Source organism: Colius striatus, chromosome 7 (assembly GCF_028858725.1).
Source record: "Colius striatus isolate bColStr4 chromosome 7, bColStr4.1.hap1, whole genome shotgun sequence".
NCBI classification, from domain to species: Eukaryota; Metazoa; Chordata; class Aves; order Coliiformes; family Coliidae; genus Colius; species Colius striatus.
The window spans coordinates 37,542,831-37,566,135 of NC_084765.1; the positions used below are offsets into that span (position 1 = coordinate 37,542,831).

At 36.8% G+C, this 23,305-nt stretch overlaps 1 protein-coding gene across 4 annotated transcripts in view; it reads right to left on the bottom strand.

The window, feature by feature from the left end:
- Window positions 1–7,011: 7,011 nt before the first annotated feature.
- Window positions 7,012–23,305, bottom strand: part of EFL1 (elongation factor like GTPase 1) — a 76,261-nt gene continuing 59,967 nt past the window's right edge. For all 4 annotated transcript variants that reach the window (XM_061999505.1, XM_061999503.1, XM_061999506.1 and 1 more), the window contains 2 exons: window positions 19,998–20,182; window positions 7,012–7,528 (listed from right to left, as the gene is read on the bottom strand). In XM_061999505.1, coding sequence (XP_061855489.1) covers window positions 7,340–7,528; window positions 19,998–20,182 — 374 coding nt within the window. In that variant the 3' untranslated portion in view covers window positions 7,012–7,339. The remainder of the gene's footprint in view (window positions 7,529–19,997; window positions 20,183–23,305) is intronic.

Below are 23,305 nucleotides of genomic sequence, written 5' to 3' on the forward strand. Positions count from 1 at the left end.
TATTTTCCTTCTCAAGAGCCATTCTCTTGACTCCTAAAGGTAAATGCTACCACGATACGAAATGACAGAAAACAATTAGCTGTAGGTATGCTCAATAGTGTGACTGCTACTGCATTTCAGCATCAGTTGGCTCTGGACATGTCTCTGTCACTGAGCAAATAAATCAGCCTTTGGAATTAAGTTGGTTGTTATAAAATCATCACTTAAAGAAGTATTAGAAAAAATTGTAGAAGGACTTACAGTCAAACACATAGGTAGAGGCAACCAGAAAACCACTGTTAAATGGCTGTATCAGTCCTGCCATGAAAACGTTAGATGGGGTTTTTTTGTCATTTCAGTCCCTACTCATACATGACTGACCTTGATGTGGCATCCTCCCCTTCGAACAAAGCAGAAGTAAAATCTCTTGAGTACTCAGGCAGTAAGTCTAGCTAAAACGTTATAGTGACTTCAGATGCAGCAAAGGAGGGGGGCTCCTGAAGCTGCCATAGGTTTTGTCAAGTCCTCTTCAAGCATGGTTAAATATGCCTGTGCGTCACGATCAACCTTCTTACAGCACTAAGGACAGCATTTAGGCTTGCACTGCATGGTGGCCACTCCAAAGTATTTCCTTGGGTCCTACAAGACAGCTAAAAATTCCTTTTCAAATTATATGAAATCATCACTACTGTGAAAAATTGCTCTTGTAAAGCATACTGAGTTAGAAGGCCAGGCATCATTTTCTAACCCTCTCTAAAAAGCTTGTTGCTTACTTCATGGCCTTCTTTTCATGTTAAGATTGTGGGCTTTTCCATCTTTTTTAAGCAAGTTATAATCCAGAATTACTGTTTTCAGGAGAATATGGCAGGGGGGACAATGATACACGTAACTCTTGGAATCATCACTAAAGGCCAAAAGTTTCTAAAGACTTGTGCTTTGGTACAGCACAACAAATGACAAAATATTCCAGGGTAGCAGTTTACACTGACATAAACCATTCAGAAAGCAATGAAACAAGAGTGATTTATTCATTACCTGACATAATTTATTACAGTGTAAAAGAATCGTATGAAAAAATTCTGGAAAGAGCTCTCCACAGATGGGAAAAAGCCAGCAGTGAATTGGTGATGATGATCAATCTGCCTCCCATTTGTAATTCCACTTGAGAAGATGCATATTTTAGCTGTGCTTTGTGACCACTTCACAAAAAAGTAGCATAACATTACTGAATTCTCCTCCCTCTCAGGGGATAGCAAATGTGTTTGCGAGCATGTAGGAAATGAAGAGTTTAAAAAGAGTAGAGATTCTTTTGACAAAAGTTCTATTTTTGCTGCTTGTGCAGATTATTTATTGTTAGCCTTTCATACCAGCAGATTTTTTTTGGGGGAAAAAAATCATCTAGATATCTCACTGGAGATATTTCGTAAAGGTAAAAGATAAGTCTTTGATATGGCCATCAAAAATGCTTAACAGGAAAATATCACTGAATTCTGCCCTTTTTTGTTGTTCAAATTCCAGAATCAGCAAGTCTATACAACATAAGTAGTTTCAGTAAAAAGAGTAAGTTGATAATAAAAGCATTCCTCTACAGAATCAGTGAGAGGCTATGGAGTTGGAAACTTGGTAAAATAAGAAATGAAGGAGGAGGGATGAGTAGAGGGGAAGGAAGGGTAAATTCACAATAAATAAATAAAGCTCCTGTAGGAAAACAGCATCTGTTGAGACAGAAAAGTCTCTGCCAAACAGCCCAAACCACACCACTTCATGGTATCTAATTTTTCCTCCCGTTAGTCATGGTTTGCAGGAGTTTTATAATCATGGAATGATACAGCTGTAAAAGGCCAATGCCACTCAAACTTTTCCATTCAGTTTACTAATAGGAACTACAAAAATCAGTATTAATTTTTACCTTCATGCTTTTCAGTTGACCCAAACAAGCACAAAATGTGTCAAAAAAGCACACACAATAGAGGATATGACTTAGCCACATCAAGTAGATAAGAGACCAAAAAGCAGAAATACTGTTAAATCAAAATGGTATTTACATGCAAATGTTTTACCTTGCAAACTTGTAAACTATTTGTCTAAGCACCAGTAAAATCAGGCAGGCCTACACAGATGTCTCACCTTAACACAGTAAGTATTTTCCTTCTCTGGGCTGCACTGAAGAAGCAAATCAGAGATCCTGTAAATTTGAGGAGTAAAACTGGTGAAGAATATCACAATAAGAAATGTGCCCACTTTTTTATCATTTTACAGACAGATCTATGCACAGTTTCAAGTAAGAAATTCTACTCCACAGTCTGCCAACTTTTCTCCAACTTCACTGGGTCTGAACTGTAGAAAATTCCCAAGGAGCTTGAGTCATGGCTGTGGAAATGACATTAGCTTTACCTAAAAACATCATGAGGAAGAAAAACCCAAACAAGCCAAACAAACTGTTTCAGACAAGAATGTGTATTTAGTTTGCTTTCTGCATCTAATAAGCTTCATATCTCTTAGGGTCAGGCAGGGAAGGAAATACAGAAAGAAAACTTAAAAAATTGTCTGAAAATACTTCTTAGTTTAAAACATTTGTTTTCAGGTCACTGGTCAAGGATAACCTATATTACACACAAACTTAATGAAAAGGCTTTGAGATCCACTGAAAAGCTTAGCTGTGGTCGAAATAATAGAATAACAACCACAACCACTCAAATTACAGAGGTAACAGAACATTTACTACCTGGAAATTTTATGTAAATATTTGATATTTAAAAATCATGCTTCAGAATTGGTTTTACCTCCATGGATTTTACGTATCAGAGGTAATGTCAGTTGATGGAAAGATCCTGGAAGCATCCTGTAAGCGGGGACCTAGTGGCATGCAGTGAAACAAATTACTGACATTTAACACCATCCAAGGAAGGATTCAAAATATTTTATGAATATCAAAGAACTATGTGTCAACAGGTACTAAAAAGACCTTACCACTACTTTCCTGACTGACCTTATATTATACATGATGCAACAAAACTGCATTCCCTTGCCTAGTTTCGACTCCTGAGTTTTCACAGGCAGTCTGGTATGGACAAGAATCAAAATGAATCAGAAGCTATGTGAGAATTCAAACCAAGCATTAACAAAAACACTGCTGACAAAATAATCTATCTCATTCACATCCTCTCCTCTACATGCTCTGCTACTTCTATTTCTGCTTCCAAAGGAAACTAGTAAGAAGCAAAGAAAAGTCTATACAGCATTCTGAACCAAACTAAAGCTAGAAAGGAGAAATCCTAATAGATGAAGTAAAACTTTAGATACCCTATCCAAAGAATTTATACTGATATGTCCAGAATCATAGGGCTAGAAGAAGAGTCACCTGAATTACCAGTTCTAGTTATGCTGCCAAGTTGTACCATGGAAGATTTTAACCAGACCTGCAAACTCCTATTCTTTGTGTTATCTTATCTGTAAATGGTTCTTGTCTGGCATCAGGTTTATAAATGAAAAATGTTTCAGACAGATGTATTTGAGGAACATCTCTCTAATCAAGAGTGTTGTTCTACTCACAGAATTGGCAAGAAGGGCATATTTACCTTCTGTGTAAAGTAAGAGAAGGAAACTGATGTTCAGTTTCTCCTTTATACTGGGGCCACTTATTCCCCTCACTCAGTCTGTGAAACAAGGAAAAAGCAAGCACCTACCTAAAACAGAGGGGTTTTTATCCTTGTGAGTCTCTGGTGGCTGCAAACACACACAGGTGACTCTCTGAATGCAGCAAACTATACTTTTTCTCAGGCACTGATATACGCCAGGCCTGGCTGTACCAAACTCCATTGTTTAAGGTTCCCTTTGAATCTGGCTGTCAGAAAGATCAACTAAGACTCCTAAAGAAACCTTTTAGGATTTTTCTGACCAAAACACGGGATGAGAAGAATCTTGTTGCTTATTCATCATCTATTGTAAGGCCTGAGGACCCACCTCTCACCGCTTATGCTAATGAAAGTACTACTCAAGAACATTGCCAGGTAGTTGAGCTGTGCTGCTCTCAACAGACCTGTTGACTTTGTATGGGTTTCTCCATATATTTAAAACCCCTCACCATGCAGAAAAGCAGAGGCTTCTACTATGCACTGTGAGAAACATAAAGAACATTTATAAAGTTGTGATTTCTTAACTAACCCCAAATGCTTAAAGATTTTCAACTCAAAACAATGGCCACTTGAAACCCAAGAATTTTGCCAGGACCGCTCTGCTATCAGAGTAAGTATTCAATGTAATACAGTATTCCAGAATCACTCACAGGCAAAGTTCTCTTCCATGCTCTACATTTATGAGGAAGCATAGTGAACAATTCAAATGGTGCATGTTTCTCTCTCCTTGTCAGTGTGACTGCTGATTTTATGAAGGAGGGATATGCTCTACTTATCACTGAATAAGCTTCCAAACACCAGTGTCTCAAGAGTTAGCTCCTAAGGTTACTAGGGAGTCAAAAGATTGTATTCAGATCTGATTTGGGAACTACATATTTTGGTACAAAAATATTGTGGTTCTCTGGTCCCTGTCCTGAAGTCCTAAACTGCTAAAGGTGAAGTCCTAAACTAACAGGGAAAGAGGGGTAGAAAAGAAACGCGGCACAGGTTTCAGTTATACTTTGATTTCTCTTTTGGGCTCCTGCTTTAAAATGTAAGTGAAGTTTGTTGAAAGAAAGAAAAAAAAAAGTGGAAAAAAAATGGTAAAGGAGCTAAGATTACTAGTGCTTGAGAAAACAAGATGTTTTTAAAGTAAAAAAATAAAAGAAGTGGGGCCAGAGACAAGAGAATGGGGCTTGCTGGCCACTGCTTGGTCTTTTGGTTAATCCAGCTCCTATTTTTGTTTTTTCTTTCTACAAAGTGGAATCATTTGGATTAGTATTATTATTATATAGTTACTATTCTGTAATAAATATTACCACAGAGAAACTGTTGTTTTTATATATTATCAGTTGTAAGGAACCTTGATTCTACGAAAGCCAACAGAGCAAAATCATGTCAATTGAATGTGTATTTTTGAGATAGTGTACTGAACATTTACACGTATCAAATATTTTACAATAAGCTGTAGGTGCTTATTTTAACTGTGTATTATATTTAGTAATAAAGCTGGTAACGGAAAATGAAATTATATAATGTCTAACTCTCAGCTGAATCTTTCCATGGCTTGCTCCATCAGCAAGTTACTTACCCTGCTTTGCAGAGATTTTCCAAAATTATGTCATATTGTTATGTATGTGTAACAAAGCTGGGGAAAAACTGCAATATCAAGTTTCTTTTTGAATAATACCGAGAAAAAGGGTTAGAGATTCATGGCACACAAACAATTAGATTCATTTCCCACTAGTAGCTGTTACTAAAGAAAACAAATCTCAGATATTGCTGCCGGCCCTTCTTGCAGGTTGGTTTGATTTTCTTCGGCCAGTTAGTGGAGTTTTCTCCTTCCAAGTAATCATGTTGCAACATCCTGAATTACCATTACTATGCTGTTTCAGTTGCAATACAAAATTCACCATAACAAAATATGAAAGCTATTGTTAAATCTTTCAGCTTACTCAAGTGTAGTAGATTACAATTAACAATTATGCAGTCATAACAAAGACCAACTCAAACATCACAACATCACCTATTTAAGTACCTTTGTGACTGCAGGCCAGGCAACCCTAACTAACTCTATCTTGGATTCAGCTAGCAGGGTAGTTATATTAGCCAAGGTCTCATCACAAATGCTTGTTTATGTCTTGATTGTATTTTGCAAGCTGCAGTAAGTTACCATGCCTTCCATGGCTACACCAGCTGGCAGTGTCCAAACTACCTAAGCATGTTTGCTCTAGCTGTAATAGGGCCACTGTGCAGACACCTCTTGCAAAACAATTCTAATTTATGGAACAACCTTCTAAGAAAGACAAACATTTCACTTGCTTGAATAATTCATAAATACAATCTTAAAAGGAAACATTTCCATAATGAAAGCAAACAAGCTGGAAGAAAAAAGGTCACTTTATATCAAAAGTTAAGCATTCAAAATTATTCTACTTGTGAGGCAAGTAACACTTTTCTTTCTCATAAGAAATACAACTTGAGTAAATTCTTCTGGCTGCTTTAATTGACACACAGAGAATATTTATCCTAAAAGACCATGTTGGTGATAAAGGAGTATAAGGCAATCACAAAGTAAATATATCGTTATAGTCTGTAAAGTAAACCTATTTGCATGGTTATCTGAAACAGAACTCTGCAATCAGCAAAGAGAACAGGTAGCAGAAAGTCAGTTGGCACAAGATTTAAAGATTCCCATTCATTTAAATAAATATCATGAGCTCTCAAGGCCAACTACCTGTCCAGTCTTAACCTTCTATAATACTTATCCTCTTGTTTTGCTGGTTAGATGTGTAAAACAAAAGGGTAACTCATGCATCATCTTTCTCTTTTACTTAAGGTTTCAATTTTTCTTAACTAAAATTTACACCCTGTGAGGACTTGTTTTCCTGTTAGTCTTGGTCTGAATCATTTTTGGAGCCTTCTGCATCCCAGACACCTGCAAACAGCAAGACATTTTGTATATTTTTGCAAGTGCTTCCCTTCACTGATTTCAAGAATGGGTAGAAATTTCTTTAAATACTTGTCCAGGGTTGCCAGAGGTAGCTGTGTGCCTAGTCCAGAGACAGCAGCTCCTAGCTTAGGATAATCATATGAACCTTTTGGTAAGATGTGTTCTGAGCTGGGAAAAAACACAACTCTTGCTTGGTTTGCACTGCTTAGTCTTCCACATATGCTGTTTTTTTCCTCTGATTTAAAGAAGACACATTTCTGCTTTAGATGATTGTTTACCACGAGAAACAGAGTAAGATAGTCTAGGAACTCCTAAAAAGCTTACATCTATTTGCATATAGGCAACTATGAAAAGTACTGGTGAGTAATAAATAAATGACAGAAATTAAAACATATTTTAAAAAAATGAGTCAAAAACATTTAAGGAGCTAAATTCAATGCATAGTTTATTTGCAAGAAACTACCTAAACAGGTCCAACTGTAATTTCATCTGATAAATCAGAAAGAAACAAATTAAATTAGGATTTCCTAATCCTGTGACAGAAAGTTCAACAGGGCAGTAATTTTTAAAATGGAGACCAATTGCAGTGAATATGCTTACATAAACTATTTAAATAAACTATTTTCTCTGTAGAAAAGTTGGGAAGGCTTCAGTTTATTACAACATAAGCCACAGACATTATAGCATGTAAGAAAAGCGGTGTCAAAGAACAGAGTCCAAATTTTGAATCTGCTGCATAGAAAATAATCCACTCGCACTTTGCTGAGTCGGCAGAGAAAGGAAGCAGACACAGCTACTTATTTCTGCTGAGAGTTCTTTGCTTTTCAGCATGCTCCACAATTTTTTCTTCTACATACAGTCCCTTTCGCTTTCTTACTGCATTCATGTACTTGCGGGCCTGGTTCTCTGAGTCTGCCTTTTCCCCAAAGTGCAAATATTCTTCTTCAGTGGTTGGTACCCAGAATGGGTCACTTGATATGATCTAGGTAAAAAAAAAAAGAAGATACAAAGTAATACAAAGGTTTATTAGTACATTTCAGGTAATCAGTCTCTGAAGTGAAGAAATATGAAAGTAGAGCAGATGAGAGTTTTTCTGGAAAGCCTGCAATTAGCTATTAAAGCAGAAAACAAGAGCTAAGATACTCTATGTAGCACTTGCCATAATAGCTTTTCAAATTCAGTTGCATTTCTCTGCACAGGAATTTATTTTAAAAACAAACTTAATTGCCAGTCAGCAAACAACACCAGATAACGTTCAGAAAGTTCTCAGCTTTCAAGAAGGAATTCCTTATTTAGAATATTATCTCACTATGATTTTATTAGAATTCATAAGAACTGAAGGAGTCTGTTCATTTCTGTGTCCTGTGTTCTCCAATCCCTATGGGTTGGACAGATGGTTTAAAAATAATTGTTTCTGGTGCTAACATATTTAGTAGAGCTGTTCTTGCAGCTTAGTGTTTCAGGGGCTCACCTCTAGAAGAAATTTCAGATATATCATGATCAGAGAATAACTGGTTATGTCTTTATCCCCATTTCAACCTATATACTCCACACTTCTGGAACTACCACAGACAATTTGCCAAAGATGTAGTTATCTTACAGTCTTTAAAACCTTTCCTCATATTATGTATGCTACCCAGGTTCCATTACAAATTGTAAAGATACTTATTTCACTTAAATGATTGTAGAGTTCCTCATAAAATGCAGTTGCATGTAATATATTTTTTATTAAAAAACCCAAAGGTAATACTGTACTCATTCCTTAAATAAAATCCTCATGGAAAAAGGACTTCAGACAAGTATTACTGTAAAAATCATGACACTTATGACAATAATTGAGGACAAAACTCTATAGTAATTTATTAAATCTGTAATATTAGCACTAACATTAATAACTGACAAAGGAGGAACAAACTTCCCTAAATTACCAATTTTAGCTTCATATTACAAGTCTTTTCTAGTTCTACAAACTAGAATACTTTTAATTGCTGTGTTTTTCAAACCAGGCAAAATTTCTTAAAGCTTAAGTTACACAAACTAGCAAGAAGAGAAATTAAACAATGACAGGCTAATGATGGACAACTTTCCCCACAAACATCATCAAATGTAAAATACCAATTTAATGTCTCTTCTTAAATAACACTTAACATAATCAAAGTGACACTTTATGAGGAGTTAAGAAAATTACTATGGCAGAAGATGGCTATTTTGTATTAGGTAACCTTGTAGGTTCAATGCTGCAGAATAGTCTGTTACACCCTAAACCAATCAAAATAGTTCTAATTTGTTAAAGTTAAGTATACATGTCCTCCTGGTAAATTAAGTGGAATATTACTCCTGCTGAAAGTGACTTCCAATCTCAGTTACTTAGGTGTGAAATGACTATGCACAGGGTTGTCTGGCTGAAAACCAAAAGCAAGCATTGCTCAGAAATAAACAGTATGATACTTAGCTTTCCAAATGTTTCTACATTTATTTTTGACGTTTAAAGCAAGGACTGTCAAACAACAGAAGAATTATTCTGAGTCATACCCATTCTGATGTCTTGTATAGGGCTTTATAAACAATACCTAGAAAGTTAAAGCTTACATCAGTAAAAAAAAAAGAATGGCCTTCACTCTTAGAGAGTTTGAAAGTTTTACTATTATTTTACGCACTACAAATAAAGAAAAGGGCCAGGGAAGACTACTGGGGTTTTTCCAACTTTTGGGCAGAAAATGAATGTTGACATTAGGAAGCTGCAGTGATGTTCATACTGAACGTCTTAATGATGGAAGAACACCAGGGACTTCCCCATTCATGATCAACCTAAAGAGCTGAACAAACGAAAATTTCAAAGTTCAGGAACACGTGAATATGAAAAGGTGATTCATGCTCAAAGGCTTTGCTCCAGACTGTACTGTTGAGGGAGATTATACAGCTACACATTATGATAACTTAAAAGACTGTTACTGTCCCCTTTGATGAAGTTTTTTCTTAACTAGCAAGAAATCTAACACTCAGAAGTTATGCCCAGAGCAAAACAGTGCAATAGAGGTTCCTGAAGAATGAATACAATAAAGGAGTCCAAAAGTATACAAAATTGAACTTACAGATCTAATCTAACTGTAAATATTTACATATGGTAGTGATGGATGCTTAAGAAAATCCCCATGTTTGACAGGCTGTATCTTTCAATAATTTATGAAAGACTTGTTCCACTAATGCTAACTGAAGTTTTGCACTGCATATTTCATCCACTGCTAATAATTCTTCGTGCTTTAACAGGTTTCTCTAGCTCTCAAGAAAGCTGACACAAAAGAGGCTCACATGGATGCACTCTTTAGTATTTAGTAGCTAGCAAGGGTACACCTGCAAACTTAGTGCAGCACAAAGCTAAGAATCCTGAGTGAACCTTGTAGAGTTTCATAACGTAGAGTAGCACTGTAAGGAGACAAAATTAAGTTTCAAAAGCCACCTCAGGAGTTAGCTGCAACTTTGAGCATCAGCTGTTTATGTCCCTTAAGAAGTCAGCGAATAACCCGTGTTGATTCTGTAAGTGAAGGTGAGGGCACAGAATAGATTGTCCCTCTTCTATTCACATCATACTAATGAATCAAAGCAAATGCATACAGCATGTGGCATCCATTTTTCCTCATACTCAGACTATTAACTGTGCAAGCAGGCAAAAGGAAAAAAAAAAAACCAAAAATGGTTTCATATAATGCTCCAAAAGCATTGTCATCAATTTGCCTACAATAGTAGCTGTCAGAATGGTGGGTCCGGGTTTCCTGGATCCGAGCTGAGCAGCTTTTTAGCCCCTGAGCTATTGTTTGTATTCATGGGAACCGCATTGGGATGACTCTGGAATCGGTTACAGAAAATGAGTTTTTGTCTGCATAAAGTCCTAAATGATTAATTTGACTCTAAATGGACCAGTCCTTCTGGAATATGATGTAGCTGTTTAACATTTACTGTGGATCCTGGAATATCCATAGGATTAAAGCAGAAAAGACACCTACAAACATTATTTATTTTATGCTGCATGTCAGTTTTAGTTTAAAATTATTTAAATGTTTCCACACGCTGTGTTTTCAGTACAAAACTAAAACATAAGATTCATTTTAAAAACAGAAATGTGATAGCATGCTAACAGTGTTTTTTTTCTAAAAGTTACGCTCCTTCCAAAACAGAACTGGAAATTCAACATAACACACTGTTCACAGCTGAAAAATCTTTAAGTGACTCAAGCAATTCAGTTAACCTTCTGTCAAAAGTCTTTAGCCTGACTTACTCTCATTCTGCACGTGTGCCATGTGTGTCTGGGGATCACTGAGCAGGGGTGACAAGAAAATTGTCACAGCCAACCTGTTTATATCTCAAGTATAACATACAAAAAATGTCAAAAGGAAGCAGGAGGAAGCCACTGTAAAACCAATGACATGGTGGTACCGTTAGCATTATGGTAAAGTGTATTTGAAAACACCAACATACTGTGTGTGACCCAGTAACTAGAACATTCAGTGTATCTATTCTCCAAGAACTTTTGCTAGGATTTGGGAATTTCTCTTTATAATAACATAAACTAGCCACTGCCCTATGCTTATTTATTATTCAACTCCAGAATAATCTGATAGGGACAACAGCCTTAACTGCATTAACAGCAGCTGATACAATTCTTAAAGTTGTAATTGAAAACACAATTCTTAAGTGATGGAAATATTCCTTAATAGTATTGTTTAACAATATTTGCATTGATCTAGTTTATAAAAGTCTTGAGTGATATAATTTGTTTGAAATATGACTACAAGCAAATCACAAGACTTCAATTATACTTAAAAGAAAAAAAACCAGTCAAATATATGCTGAAGACTGTGCTCAAATAGCTCACTGCACAACTATGAGCCCACTCCAGGTATAAATAAAACCCTGTTTATAATGAAGTCAGCTGGGATTAAGTATTTAAAAAGAAGTGAATAGATTACTTCAAATATTGTTAAGTGCAAGGGGAAGCTTGAGAAAAAGAAATCATTCTGAAGCAAGACGTTTCATTAAATATTACAACTGTTCAACCCAATACACCCAAACAATGAGGTCTCACAAGACTTGTTCAGTAACAGCATGCAGAGTAGTACAGGCAAAACAGCTGTTATTTCCTTTTAGCTTAACAACCTACACTTTAATTATTCAAACAGTAAATGCCTATATCTTTATCAGACATAACCCTGAATACCTGTAATAATTAATCCTTGAAAATACAAATACTATGAGCATACTCTGTCAATATTGAAAGACAACTCAGTGTGTACTAAATTCTGCAAATTATTATGTAAACTAATCAAAATTTTCAGTAAGACTTAAGTTAGACCAGACCACGTCCAACCCAAGAGGACCTGGATTTTTAAGCCTTAATTTGAGGATTATTTATAATTTGCATTTGACTGGAATCCAGATGGCTCCAACAGTGATCTAGGGTCCCATTGTCTACTGTGTTTCACAAAATGATGGTATGAAACAGTCCCTGCCTAAGGCAGCCTAATTATGCAAAATAAGGTTGAGAGAAGCATCAAAAGCAAACAGAAGGGATCTGCCTAGTTCATCTGAAAGGTCAGGCAGATCTGGGAACACAGCCATGTTCCTAGTAGCATCTCCCCTACTGGTCCTTACTATCTGATGAGGAAAGAAAATTTCTCTTGAGCCAAATTTCATCAGTGTGGAAAATGCTTTACTTGGACGATGAATAGAAAGAGCAGTTTCACATTGTCCAATGAAGATTTTAAGACCAGAAGTGCCATTATGGCCTTTGTGAACTGCTTAATAAAAAAACTCCAAGAACCTCTAAATTCAGTGAGATTAGCCACTAGGGCAAGCAGCCCTTGGCATGCCAGGAAAAACATTATGCCAGAAGCTGTTTTTTAAAAGAAATATATTTCAAAATAACTATTATGCACAATTTCAAAGATCATAAAGGCTTCAGTGCATTAGAGTCCCTTCTAACTTAGAAAAATCGATGTTAGAAAGATACTTCAACAAAAATCACAGTTCAAATGGTGTCTCTCACTTAGTAATGATATAGACTACACAACTAAAACAGTACGGCTGATGTATGTGCTTCAGATGTCTGAAGCAGCCCTGTTAGACACAAGTTACCTCTGCCTTCAAGTAAAATGACAGAACTTTGCAGAAATTTACTTGAAATGTGACCTAATGGCTAATGCTGTAAAAGTGCTTCTGCATTGAGTATAACCAAATGATGCATGGTCATCTGGACACAGGCAGTGTACCTCCAGAACAGAGAACACCAGGCAGGGTACCCAGTACCACTGACGTCAGGTGGACTGGGATGAGCTTCAAACAGTGCCTCGTATATTTTGGGGATATGGAACAAGGGCAGGGAGGAGACAACAATCTCAAAAGTGTATTGAGGCCAATTTCTTCATTACACTTCTCCAGGCTAGTGCCTGTATGGACAGGTAGTTTTCCGAGTCATTCCTTACTTCCATATGAAAGAAAATAGCTCCTGGAGTGGTTGCAAGATGACATTTGGCAACTTGAAAAGCAACCTCCACATCAATAGCTGCTTTCTATCAATCACAGGTAAAATAGCGTAGCGCTAGCATGTGACTACAGGCTGCCATAACCTGTAATTTAAAGCAGTCTGAATACCATTTTTGAAGTGATTTCTGTACTACAGTATTTAAAATACTTTCAGCAATACCCAATTGAAGAATAGGTAAAGATTTATTACTACTTTTGCCATTCTGTCCTTGAAGCAATCAGGATCTCAGCCTTTCCTTGAAAGGAACCACAACTTAAAATCTTGAGGAAAGATTTTACAAGTTTGTGTATTTTCTTAGTAGTTGTAACTATCTATGAGGTCTTACCAGTTTTGTTCAATGAAAAACCCTTTCTTAACAGGTTATCTTATTCTTCTGTAAGCCTTTACAGGCTGCAAATGCTCCCTATTCAGAAAGGAAGAGAATATTCTCTCTGCAAATTCAGCTTCTCCATTTTGCTGCACCCATACCATCATAATGGAAAGCAGATGATTGCCTCCTTTCCTGCTCAGGAGTACTCAGTGACTGTGGGAAGTGCCAAGCGCCTGAAACACTTCCACAAAACATCAAGCAGCAGAGTGGGAAGAGAAATACCTATAATATGCTAAAGAATTTTACAGAAGCACCTACACATAGATGGTGTCAAAATAAAACAAATCACAATTGTTTTGTTAAAACACAAACTTTCACATCGTACCAAATACTTAGTGTACCATCTTGTCTATTTTATAAATAGCTAATCTCTATATCTCATCCTGAAAGAAAAGAACCAAACAAGTAATTTTCATCCTCCCTTTTTACCAATTGTTTGACTACCTTGTAAGTCAGATCTTAGCTTCACAGAATGTTGCCACCTTGCATCACTACAGATCAACTTCTGTGTCAAACAAATAAACACTATATTTTTTTCCTCAAAACTGTAATAGCCACTTATATAGAGGCATTTAAAAGAATGCATGAAGAAAGATTGTTCTCTTTATAACTAACGTGAAACACACACACTCCCCCCAGTTTTATTTCTCTCTGTATTCCTTAGCAGCTCTGACTGTAGATTACAACATTTGGCAAAAATACAATTTAAAAAAAGAGAGCAAAAGAGAGAGATGGGCGTTGCAAATCCAACAGAAAAGTTAATTTATTTTGTACCCAGAGCCATCTTGCAAAAGCTTCAAAAAAGGTATCAGATCCGTAACTTTACAATTTTCTTTCAGAGACAGGTTTAAGGGAATAGGGAATCAATTGCAGTCAAACTTCTGATGTTTAACCTACAGAGATGTATTAGGATATACAAGTAGCATCCAAAAGTAACTCTTAATTCAGAGATCTCCTTTACAATATATAAAGGGGATATCCAAGTCCTTAAAATGCCTGAAGCCAGATATGAGAACTCCTCTTACAATAAATACTATAATAGTGAACATTTACACATAGAACAAGAAGGAATTCGGGAATTGGAAAGAACAAAGGAGATGTGTGGTTCTACTGTTGCATTTTTTCCTATTACTTAAAAAACATGTATTGAGAGGGACAATCAAAGCCATGGCACTACCATTTCTATATACTATTCTAATTAGCTTCAGATGTCCTGGCCAATATAATGAGCTTTTCATATTTGAAAGGTTCTAGGTTACTCCTAGAATTCATTTACATGCCTAAACTGTCACTGGCACAATGATGTATGTAAAGTTACAGCTCAAAGCTAGTAAAAATTCACATATTCTTAAGTCTCTCTCATTACTTTAGCCTGCTTTCTGTTTAATGCAGGCCTAACAATCTCATCCAGCAACTTCTATATTAAGCCCTCATCTTCTGGGCTATAAAATGACTTACAATTCAAAAGGGATTAATTAAAATTCAGAATATAAAACTTACAGATTCAGAGTGCCTCATATTCTTACCATTTACTGCATGCAGTCCTCCTCTTACCCTTTCTACAGAGCCCTAAAGCACATTCTGGACACTACTGAGAAAGGATACTGAAAACAATTCAGATTTGAACATGTGTTTACAGTTTCCCTATGCTCCCTCAAGAAAAAAAGTGTGTCTAACAGCCAATCATTATGCAATTAAAAAGACGTAAAATTATGAAATGTATAGCATTCCTGTTAACTTGCAAATATTAGATGCCTTTGACAATCTCTGCACTTGCTGAGAATTCAATCAGCACTTCAATAAAGAGACATGTATTATTTTTTTTTTAATATGATACAGATTTCCAAATGGTATTAGAGCTCCATTATTCTAAGCACTTGTCAATCACAAATACCTTCTTGGTTATGATCCAAGATAAAATTACACGACTGAGTGAATGGTGCAACTGGAAAGAATCAAGAGAGTCTAAAGGAAACAGGCTCAGGCAAAAAATATACACAAATTGAAAGTGTACTATGAACTTGAGGATTAAGAAAAACACAAGGAGTTCATAATTATCCCAAAGTTCTATATTTTAAATGATGAAATTATATTGAAATCTAAGAAAATATGGCCAAGTAAGTCCAATACACTTCACATTTGCCTAAGGATATCATAAAAGGAAACCACCTTACTCAACTTTTAGAATTAATTTGTTTAAACTGGGACCAAACAGAAAACTCCCACTAATGGTTATTTGGTGTCGTCCTCTACAGGCAGGAATTGTATAAGCATGACAGAAGAAATGAATAGAAAGGAATATCTGACAAGATAAACCTCGATATGTGTATTGCTCCATCCCCTGAGGCTGGAGCAAACTGAACTACACAAAATACATTCATTAAGTGAGGAAAAAAAAGTGGTAATTTCATCTCCAGAGACCAAAATGGCTTCATTGAAATGTAGGCTCCGTCACTGACCTTCTTGTGCTTTTAATCTACAAATCATATTAATTAAATATAAGAATAACTTCTAAAAAAAAATCAAATCTCATCATTAAACATACTTTATGCATGTGATTGAATGAGATTAAGTGTTTGGTGTCCTGCCTCTTCCACACAGGATCTTGACTTTCACCATCTCATGGTCACTGTTGCCAAGGCAGCCTCCCACCTTCACATGCCCAACCAGACCTTTTTATGTCAGCACAAGGTCCAGCAGCACAAGGTCCAGCAGCACACCCCTCCTGGTTGGTTCCTCAATCACCTACGACAGGGTGTTGTCCTCAGCACTCTGTAGGAACCTCCTGGCCTGTGTGTGCTTGGCTCAGTGGCTTTGCCAGCAAATGTCAGGGAGGCTGAAGTCTGCCATGAGGACCAGGGATTATGAGTGTGAGGCAGCTCTCAGCTGTTTTTCAGATAGTCTCATCCAAGCTGAGAAGCAGAAGGCTTAGTGGCCTGAGGGAATGTCTAACGAGGGAAGATCACCTTGCACCCAGCCAGGGAAACCCGTCTGCTGGAGTGAGCCCCTGCGTTGCCTGTTCAGCAAGGCACGCAGCCTGGGGAGTGAGCAGGAGGAGCTGGAGATGTGGGTGCAGGTGCAGTGCCATGATCTCAGTGCAGTTACACAGACATGGTGGGCCTGCTCACACAGCTGAAGCACAGAATGGCTCTGGGCTGTTTAGGAAAGATAGGCAAAGGAGGTAAGGGGCTGGAATTGCTCTTTATGTGAGAGCAGTTAGAGCACACTGAGCTCTGCCTGGGTTGGGATGAGGGGTGGGTTGAGTGCTCATGGGTGAGAATTAAGGTGCAGGGTAGTGGGAGTGATACTACTGTGGCAGTTTACTACAGGCCACGTGATCACACCATACATTAAATAACTGTGATTCAAATAAAATGCTGATGCTTATCATGTATATATATACACCACCATAATTCTTCAGTAATGTACATTTGTCAAAGTTATGTCTAATACCTGATGAAAGAGAGCTTTTTATTTATTTGGGGCTTTTGTTTTGTTTTTAGCAGAATACAGAGAGGAAAAAACTAGATAAAATCTCTAGAAGTTACTCATGTGATCTGAGATATTTTCTTTGTCATACCACCACTAGAGATTTTGAAAATTGTATTTATTTAGCAATTCTGCTGATGATATGAGAGTAGCATGCACAACCTCTGCCATCACTACAGAGCCAACATTGCTAGCAGCTTAGTAAAAGGCTTATTTTGTCAGAAAAATATGTGAGCATGACTTTCAATGTGGTAAAAAAACCCCAACAAAAAAAAATCCTCCCCACCAACATTTACCAGGTGAAAAGAGGACTGGCTTACACAATCATTTTTCCTACTATTGCTACATTTTAACATACTAGCTGTAATTATAATCTCTCCTGGGGGTCAGTTTCAGAAAATGTTACCAGTTGTTGATGTCTTCTCTTATGCATATCTATAATTACATGTGAACATTTTCTGATGTGAAATTACATGTGAAATTCTTAACATCTGAGAGAGTGAACATATATGCTAAGGTTTGGTGACAGCAGGGAGGGTGAGAGGCAAGGGGTTTCTGGGTTTGCTTGGTATTGGAGCATAGTAGCTATAAATTCAAAAGAAATTGATATTCCTTTAGAGCATTGATATCAAAGGCTGTTCAGACAAAAGACCAATTAAGCCACAAAACCTCACTTGGAATCTGTTACTGGCTTACACCTAGATCCCTATACTCAATAAATGTTGTTTATGCATTTATATGTTCTTTTTTTCTTTTGCAGTGTTAACACTGTTCTTCTCATTCATGGTTCTCCGTGAAGTGAGACTTAGTTATAAGAAAATTAAGTGAATCAGTATTGAGGGAGGTAAGTCCCTCATGTACAACATTTTCTAACATCAGTAAGCTACCACTGCCAAGGAAGATACCACGTACTTTTCCAAGTGTACTGTTTCAAGGTTTTCCAAACTCTTTGGCTACCACTTGACTTGTCTGGTTTGCAAGGGTCCTCCTTTTCCATTAGCATCCATATAAAATTCCTGAGACGGTTACAAATACTAACACAGAAACACTGCTAGCAAAAGTATTTAACGGATCCTACCTATTAAGAAAATTTAGCTACAGGAAATGAGGAAGAATGCACATCACACAAAAACCCAGCACAGACTTTGGAGAGAAATAATGGTAAATGGATCATAGCTGGCAACTGCATGGAGTATTACTGACCTCGAAAATGAGTAGTTTGTGCTTAGAGACTTGACATTTGAGGTCACAAAATAAATCAGAAGATGATACAAAAACAAACAAAAAATGACTTTACAATCTATTTACAACACTTTCTATGGTCCTAACACCAAATAAAGGAACACTTGACTTAGAGAAACCCCCACAAAGAGAAAAACTTTTATTTTCGCTAATTTAAAAACCTAACATGAAAAGCTTATACACACTGACTCCTGCCCTTGGACTCATTTTTATTTCCTTCTGTGGAGTCTTCTGAGAAGCCCTACAATGCAGGTTTAACAGCAAACTCCGACTACACAGCTTTTTATCTTTCTCCTTGAATAGCTACTCTCCACATCCAGGAACAAAAGGGTCCACTCTCAGCTGATGACACTCCTTACCAGCGTTCCCATTTGCCCATTTCATTTATACCTTCACTTTCATCTCTTTATTTAAGTGACAAAGATGACCAAAGAGAAGGATTTTGAAGACACCTTCACTTAATATCATCAGATCTCATTTTGAAAGAGTGACATGTCTTCTCTTTGCCTTTAAGAATATATGTTGAATATACACAGATAAAAAATACCTAGGTGTCTGCTAAACCACAAAGTTGTCTTTCAGCTGCATTAGATTTAGTGTTCTATTTTCTATTACTAGTAGGCTGGGCTTGTTTTGTGGTTTTTTTTTTTTTCTACTCCTGTACTGGGTTTGCACAGCAAGGTTTTGGTAGCAGGAGGGCTGCAGGGGTGGCTTCTGTAAGAAGCTGCTATAAGCTTCCCCCATGTATGACAGAGCCAATACCAGCCGGCTCCAGGACACCTGTGCTGCTGGCCAAGGCCAAGCCCATCATTGATGCTGGCAGCACCTCTGGGATAACATAGTTAAGAAGGGTTGGGGAGGAAGCACAATTATAGCAGGAGTGAGAATATGTAAAAGAAACAACCCTGCAGACATCAAGGTCAGTGAAGCAGGGGGAGGAGGTGCAGGGGACCCACACTGGAGCAGTCTGCTCCTCAAGGACTGCACCCAACACTGGAGTGGTTCATGAAGAACTGCAGCCTGTTGGAAGGACTCACACTGGAGAAGTTCATAGAGAACTTCCACATGCTTAAGCAGGGAAAGAGTGTGAGGAGTTCTCCCTCTAAGGAGAAAGGAGCAGCAGAAGCAACATGTGTTGAACTGACCTCAACCCCCATTACCTGTCCCCTTGTGCCACTTGGAGGGAGGATGGTAGAGAATCTGAGAGTGAAGTTGAGCATGGGAAGAACGTAGGGGTGGGAGGAAGGCGTTTCAAGATTTAGTTTTATTTCTCATCACCCTACTCTGATTTGATTGGTAATAAATTACACTATTTTTTTTCAACAAGTTGAGTCTGAGTCCATTTTGCCTGTGATGGTAATTGGTGAACAATCTCTCCCTGTTCTTGTCTTGATCCATGAGTTTTTTGTTTTGTTTTTTTTCTGCCCTGTCCACCTGAGGAAGAAGAGTGATAGAGTAGCTCTAGTAAGCACTTGGAGTCCAGCCACGGTCAACCCACCACAACCTTCTAAACAAGTTTACCAGATGGCTCATTAAAAAAGGCACATAAAATTCAATAAAACACACTAAAGGAGTTACTTTCTTCTGAAATAAAAAAGCATTCCATCTAAACAAAATATAAATACATTTCTGGACCGCATATCAATAAAAGGAAATAAGACTAATATAAAACTACTTTTTCTCATCTTCATTTAAAAAAACAATCAATCAAATGTCTTGACCAAAATTTAACCTTTTCTACTTATTATTCCAGTCTGCCACATCTACAGGAAATAGATCACCAAAACAGATGGAGTGAATAGATATTTTTACCTCCCAGTGGCTGAACACCAGCTGTGGACTGGCCAGGCCACTAGTTCTCTTCCTGATTTCATCAGCAAAACCGAAGCTTTCTGCTACTGGCAGGACTGCCTTAATAATAAACACATCCGTCCCCTCTTTCATCTCCTCTTGTAACACTCTGCCTTCTCTTTTTGACAAGACAGCATACACCCGACCTGCAAAGACAGAATTTTGATGAGCTCATCAATATATTTATATTCTGCGTCACAAGGGGAAATAAATATTTATCCATGGAACTTCAGCATGAAGCAAAACACAGAATTTGTTTGGCTGAAACTCTTCCTTGTACATTCAGCAATTAAGTGGAACCATCAAATTCAAACAAACAATCCATTCTGCCAGTGTAATGTGCAGAATCACATGAGTAATGTATTAAATCATTACAACTGCATGGATCTGGACAATGCTTGCACAGGGGCATTTTTTACAATCATGGCTGTTTTTTAAAAAGCACTTTGCCAGGTTATGCACCTGACTTGCTTTATTTCTTACAACCAACAATTTGAGAAACACTACTGTGTTTCAAGAATCAAACCTTAGTTACTCTTAGAAGTTTGTTCAGATCACCATATCCCTATACAGTACTTGTCCCAGCTACTGCAGTCTTATTCTAATCACCAAAAAAAGAGTTTCTCTGCAATATCACGTCTTTACTAGGTTTAACGTGTTCAATTAGTTTAATTCATTCCATCTTAAGTTAGTCATGGATTGTTTTTATTTTTCTTTCCTAAATTAATATTCAATCCACTTGTCATATAGTGTCCATAATGTGAAATAGCTGTGAAAAAACCCATGGTGGACTTCACAGTAGGCACTGAGTTAATTTTTTGAAACAGTTTTACAAATTAAGTATACTACAGACAAACAGTAACAAATACATTCGTGTTAATCAAGATAATAAAAACACATTTAAACTTGTCCACTGAAAAAATGTTTTAAGAATGTCTTCATTTACTAACATTAATAGCAAGCATTAGATGTGCAAATTGACTTTGAAAGCACCTTGCCATGAAGACCAAGTTGATATCAATTTCTAGGAGGTTCAAATATTGTATATTATATTGCACTGGAAACATGTTAATGCATACTGCTACCTTTTAAACAGCTGGGCAAATCTGACTCTTGTTAAAAAACGATTAGAAATATACATTTACTTCATAATACTTGTCACCTATTCTGACTTGACAGATATCATAAAATGCTATAGCCACGTATACTGATTTCCATATATACTAAGTTTTTTGTGAGCTACTAGAGGAAATGTTGGAGTGAGATTATTTGTTTTCATGTTTTAAATACAGAATCTGGTCCTTGTTCAGGAAACGCAGCACAAGCACTTGGTAGAATTAAATCTTCCTGTCAGATGCAGGTAATGAAGCATCAGCTCATCACCAAGCATTTCAGAATTTATAGTCCTGTAACAAAAAGTGGATTTAAGTGTTCTTTCTATCATCACTGATAATTTTATCTGCTCATGCCCTCACCAGGACCTCCTCACTATTCCTTCAACTGAACTTCACCTTTACTATGCACAACAGTCTTCTTAATGTTCATAAGGAAACTGAGAAAAATCCTTAAGATTCTGTATTTAAAATCATAAAATATTAAGGCATTCTGAAGATAAGTCACTGAGTTTGCCACACATGTACAGCCTTTTTTAACACGTCTAAGCAATTTCAAGCCTATGGAAATTTCAGTGAGTCCAGAAAATTCTCAGATATTAAAGGATCATTTCTCAGAACAGCTCACAATTCAGTAATTGCTTTAAAACACAAGCTTAAACATATACATTGCAAAAGAGCATCACATCACGGTCACCACACATATACTGTGGATGCACCACACAGTATACATTAAAGCCATTTGTGAAAGCAAGTTCAAAGCTACTTTATAGGTTATTAATGTTGTAACTCAAAATATTTCATTTACTAATTGTTTTAAGTAGGATGCAGAAAACTTTGCACACATATTAGAGAGATAAGTAATGTATCACAAACCACTTTAGATGGATATATTCTGACCACAATTTACTGGAGATTATTCTTTTAAAATATAAAAGCCAGAAGGCAATTGATAGCTCACTAAGTGGTTCCAAGCTACATGTATTTCATCTAAGCAGTCTGAAGTATTGCATCGATTAATGCTATCACAATGAAGCTATGTAAAGACTTCAGTTTTACCTCATAGGCAGACTGTAGGATACTGAAGAAATACTGGTTCCACTTCTGCTCTAACTATTTGAATGGATTTTGCAGCATCAAGAAATACTGTTAAGATCTTCCTACTCAAAATAGTTAAAAGTTACTTTGAAAACAAAGTACTACTTCCAAACCAGCTTTGAGGTGCTGCAACATACAGAGTAAGTCTGTGAACAGACTCATTATAAAGATATTAAGTCCAGCTCCTTAAAATATTTTAAGTCCTGTTCATCAAAAAAAAGCTACTTCAGTCAAGTACTCCCTGCACGCTAAAAAGAATGAAGCTTCATACTATAAAATAATACTGTGGAAGGACAATAGGGTTCCCATTGGCAAGAGCCTAGGGCCCAACATGAACTTAGCAAACAAGGACAGAAGAGCACTTTGGAATCTGCATGTTTTCACTCACACAGCAGAGTCAGAGACAATACTATGAATCGATGTGAATTGTCACCCAAAATGCTAAAATTATAATTAAGTCTAAATTTTTATACATTTATTTTAAAAAAGAAAAGACACAAGAATTGCTATCAAATTCAAAAAACAAAAGTTCAAAGAGTCTGGCAAAGTCCTTTCAAAACTGTCACTAACATCAGCAAAATGAAAAGACAGTGTAGATTTCAGTCTCAGAACATGAAAGGGAGAACTGAAGAAATGCTCAAAAGGTAGGAGTATCAACAGGCAAAAGACAGTTATAATTAAACACGTGATATTAGTTCAGGACATTTTCCAGCTTTTGGTAGTTTACACAGAACTTCAATAAAGCAGGAGCAGGTAAAAATTGATTTTTCTAGTGAACTGTAGGAATGAGACACTTAAAACCTACTGGGGAACATCAGGTGTGTGCAGAAGCCAAGTCTAAACCCAAAGTCTATTACACTGGGCATATGTAAGCTTGCAACACATTTCTGTGTTTCTCTCCTTGCTCCTCTCCTCAGTTCCAGTTAAGTTTCTTTTTATTGTCAGAAAAGTCTGACAGAAATAGCTTTATATACTGAGACAATGAACATAAAAGAACTAGCTTTCTCAGAAGCTAACATCTTAGAAACAATGAAGATAAGTTAAACTCAACTGGTATCA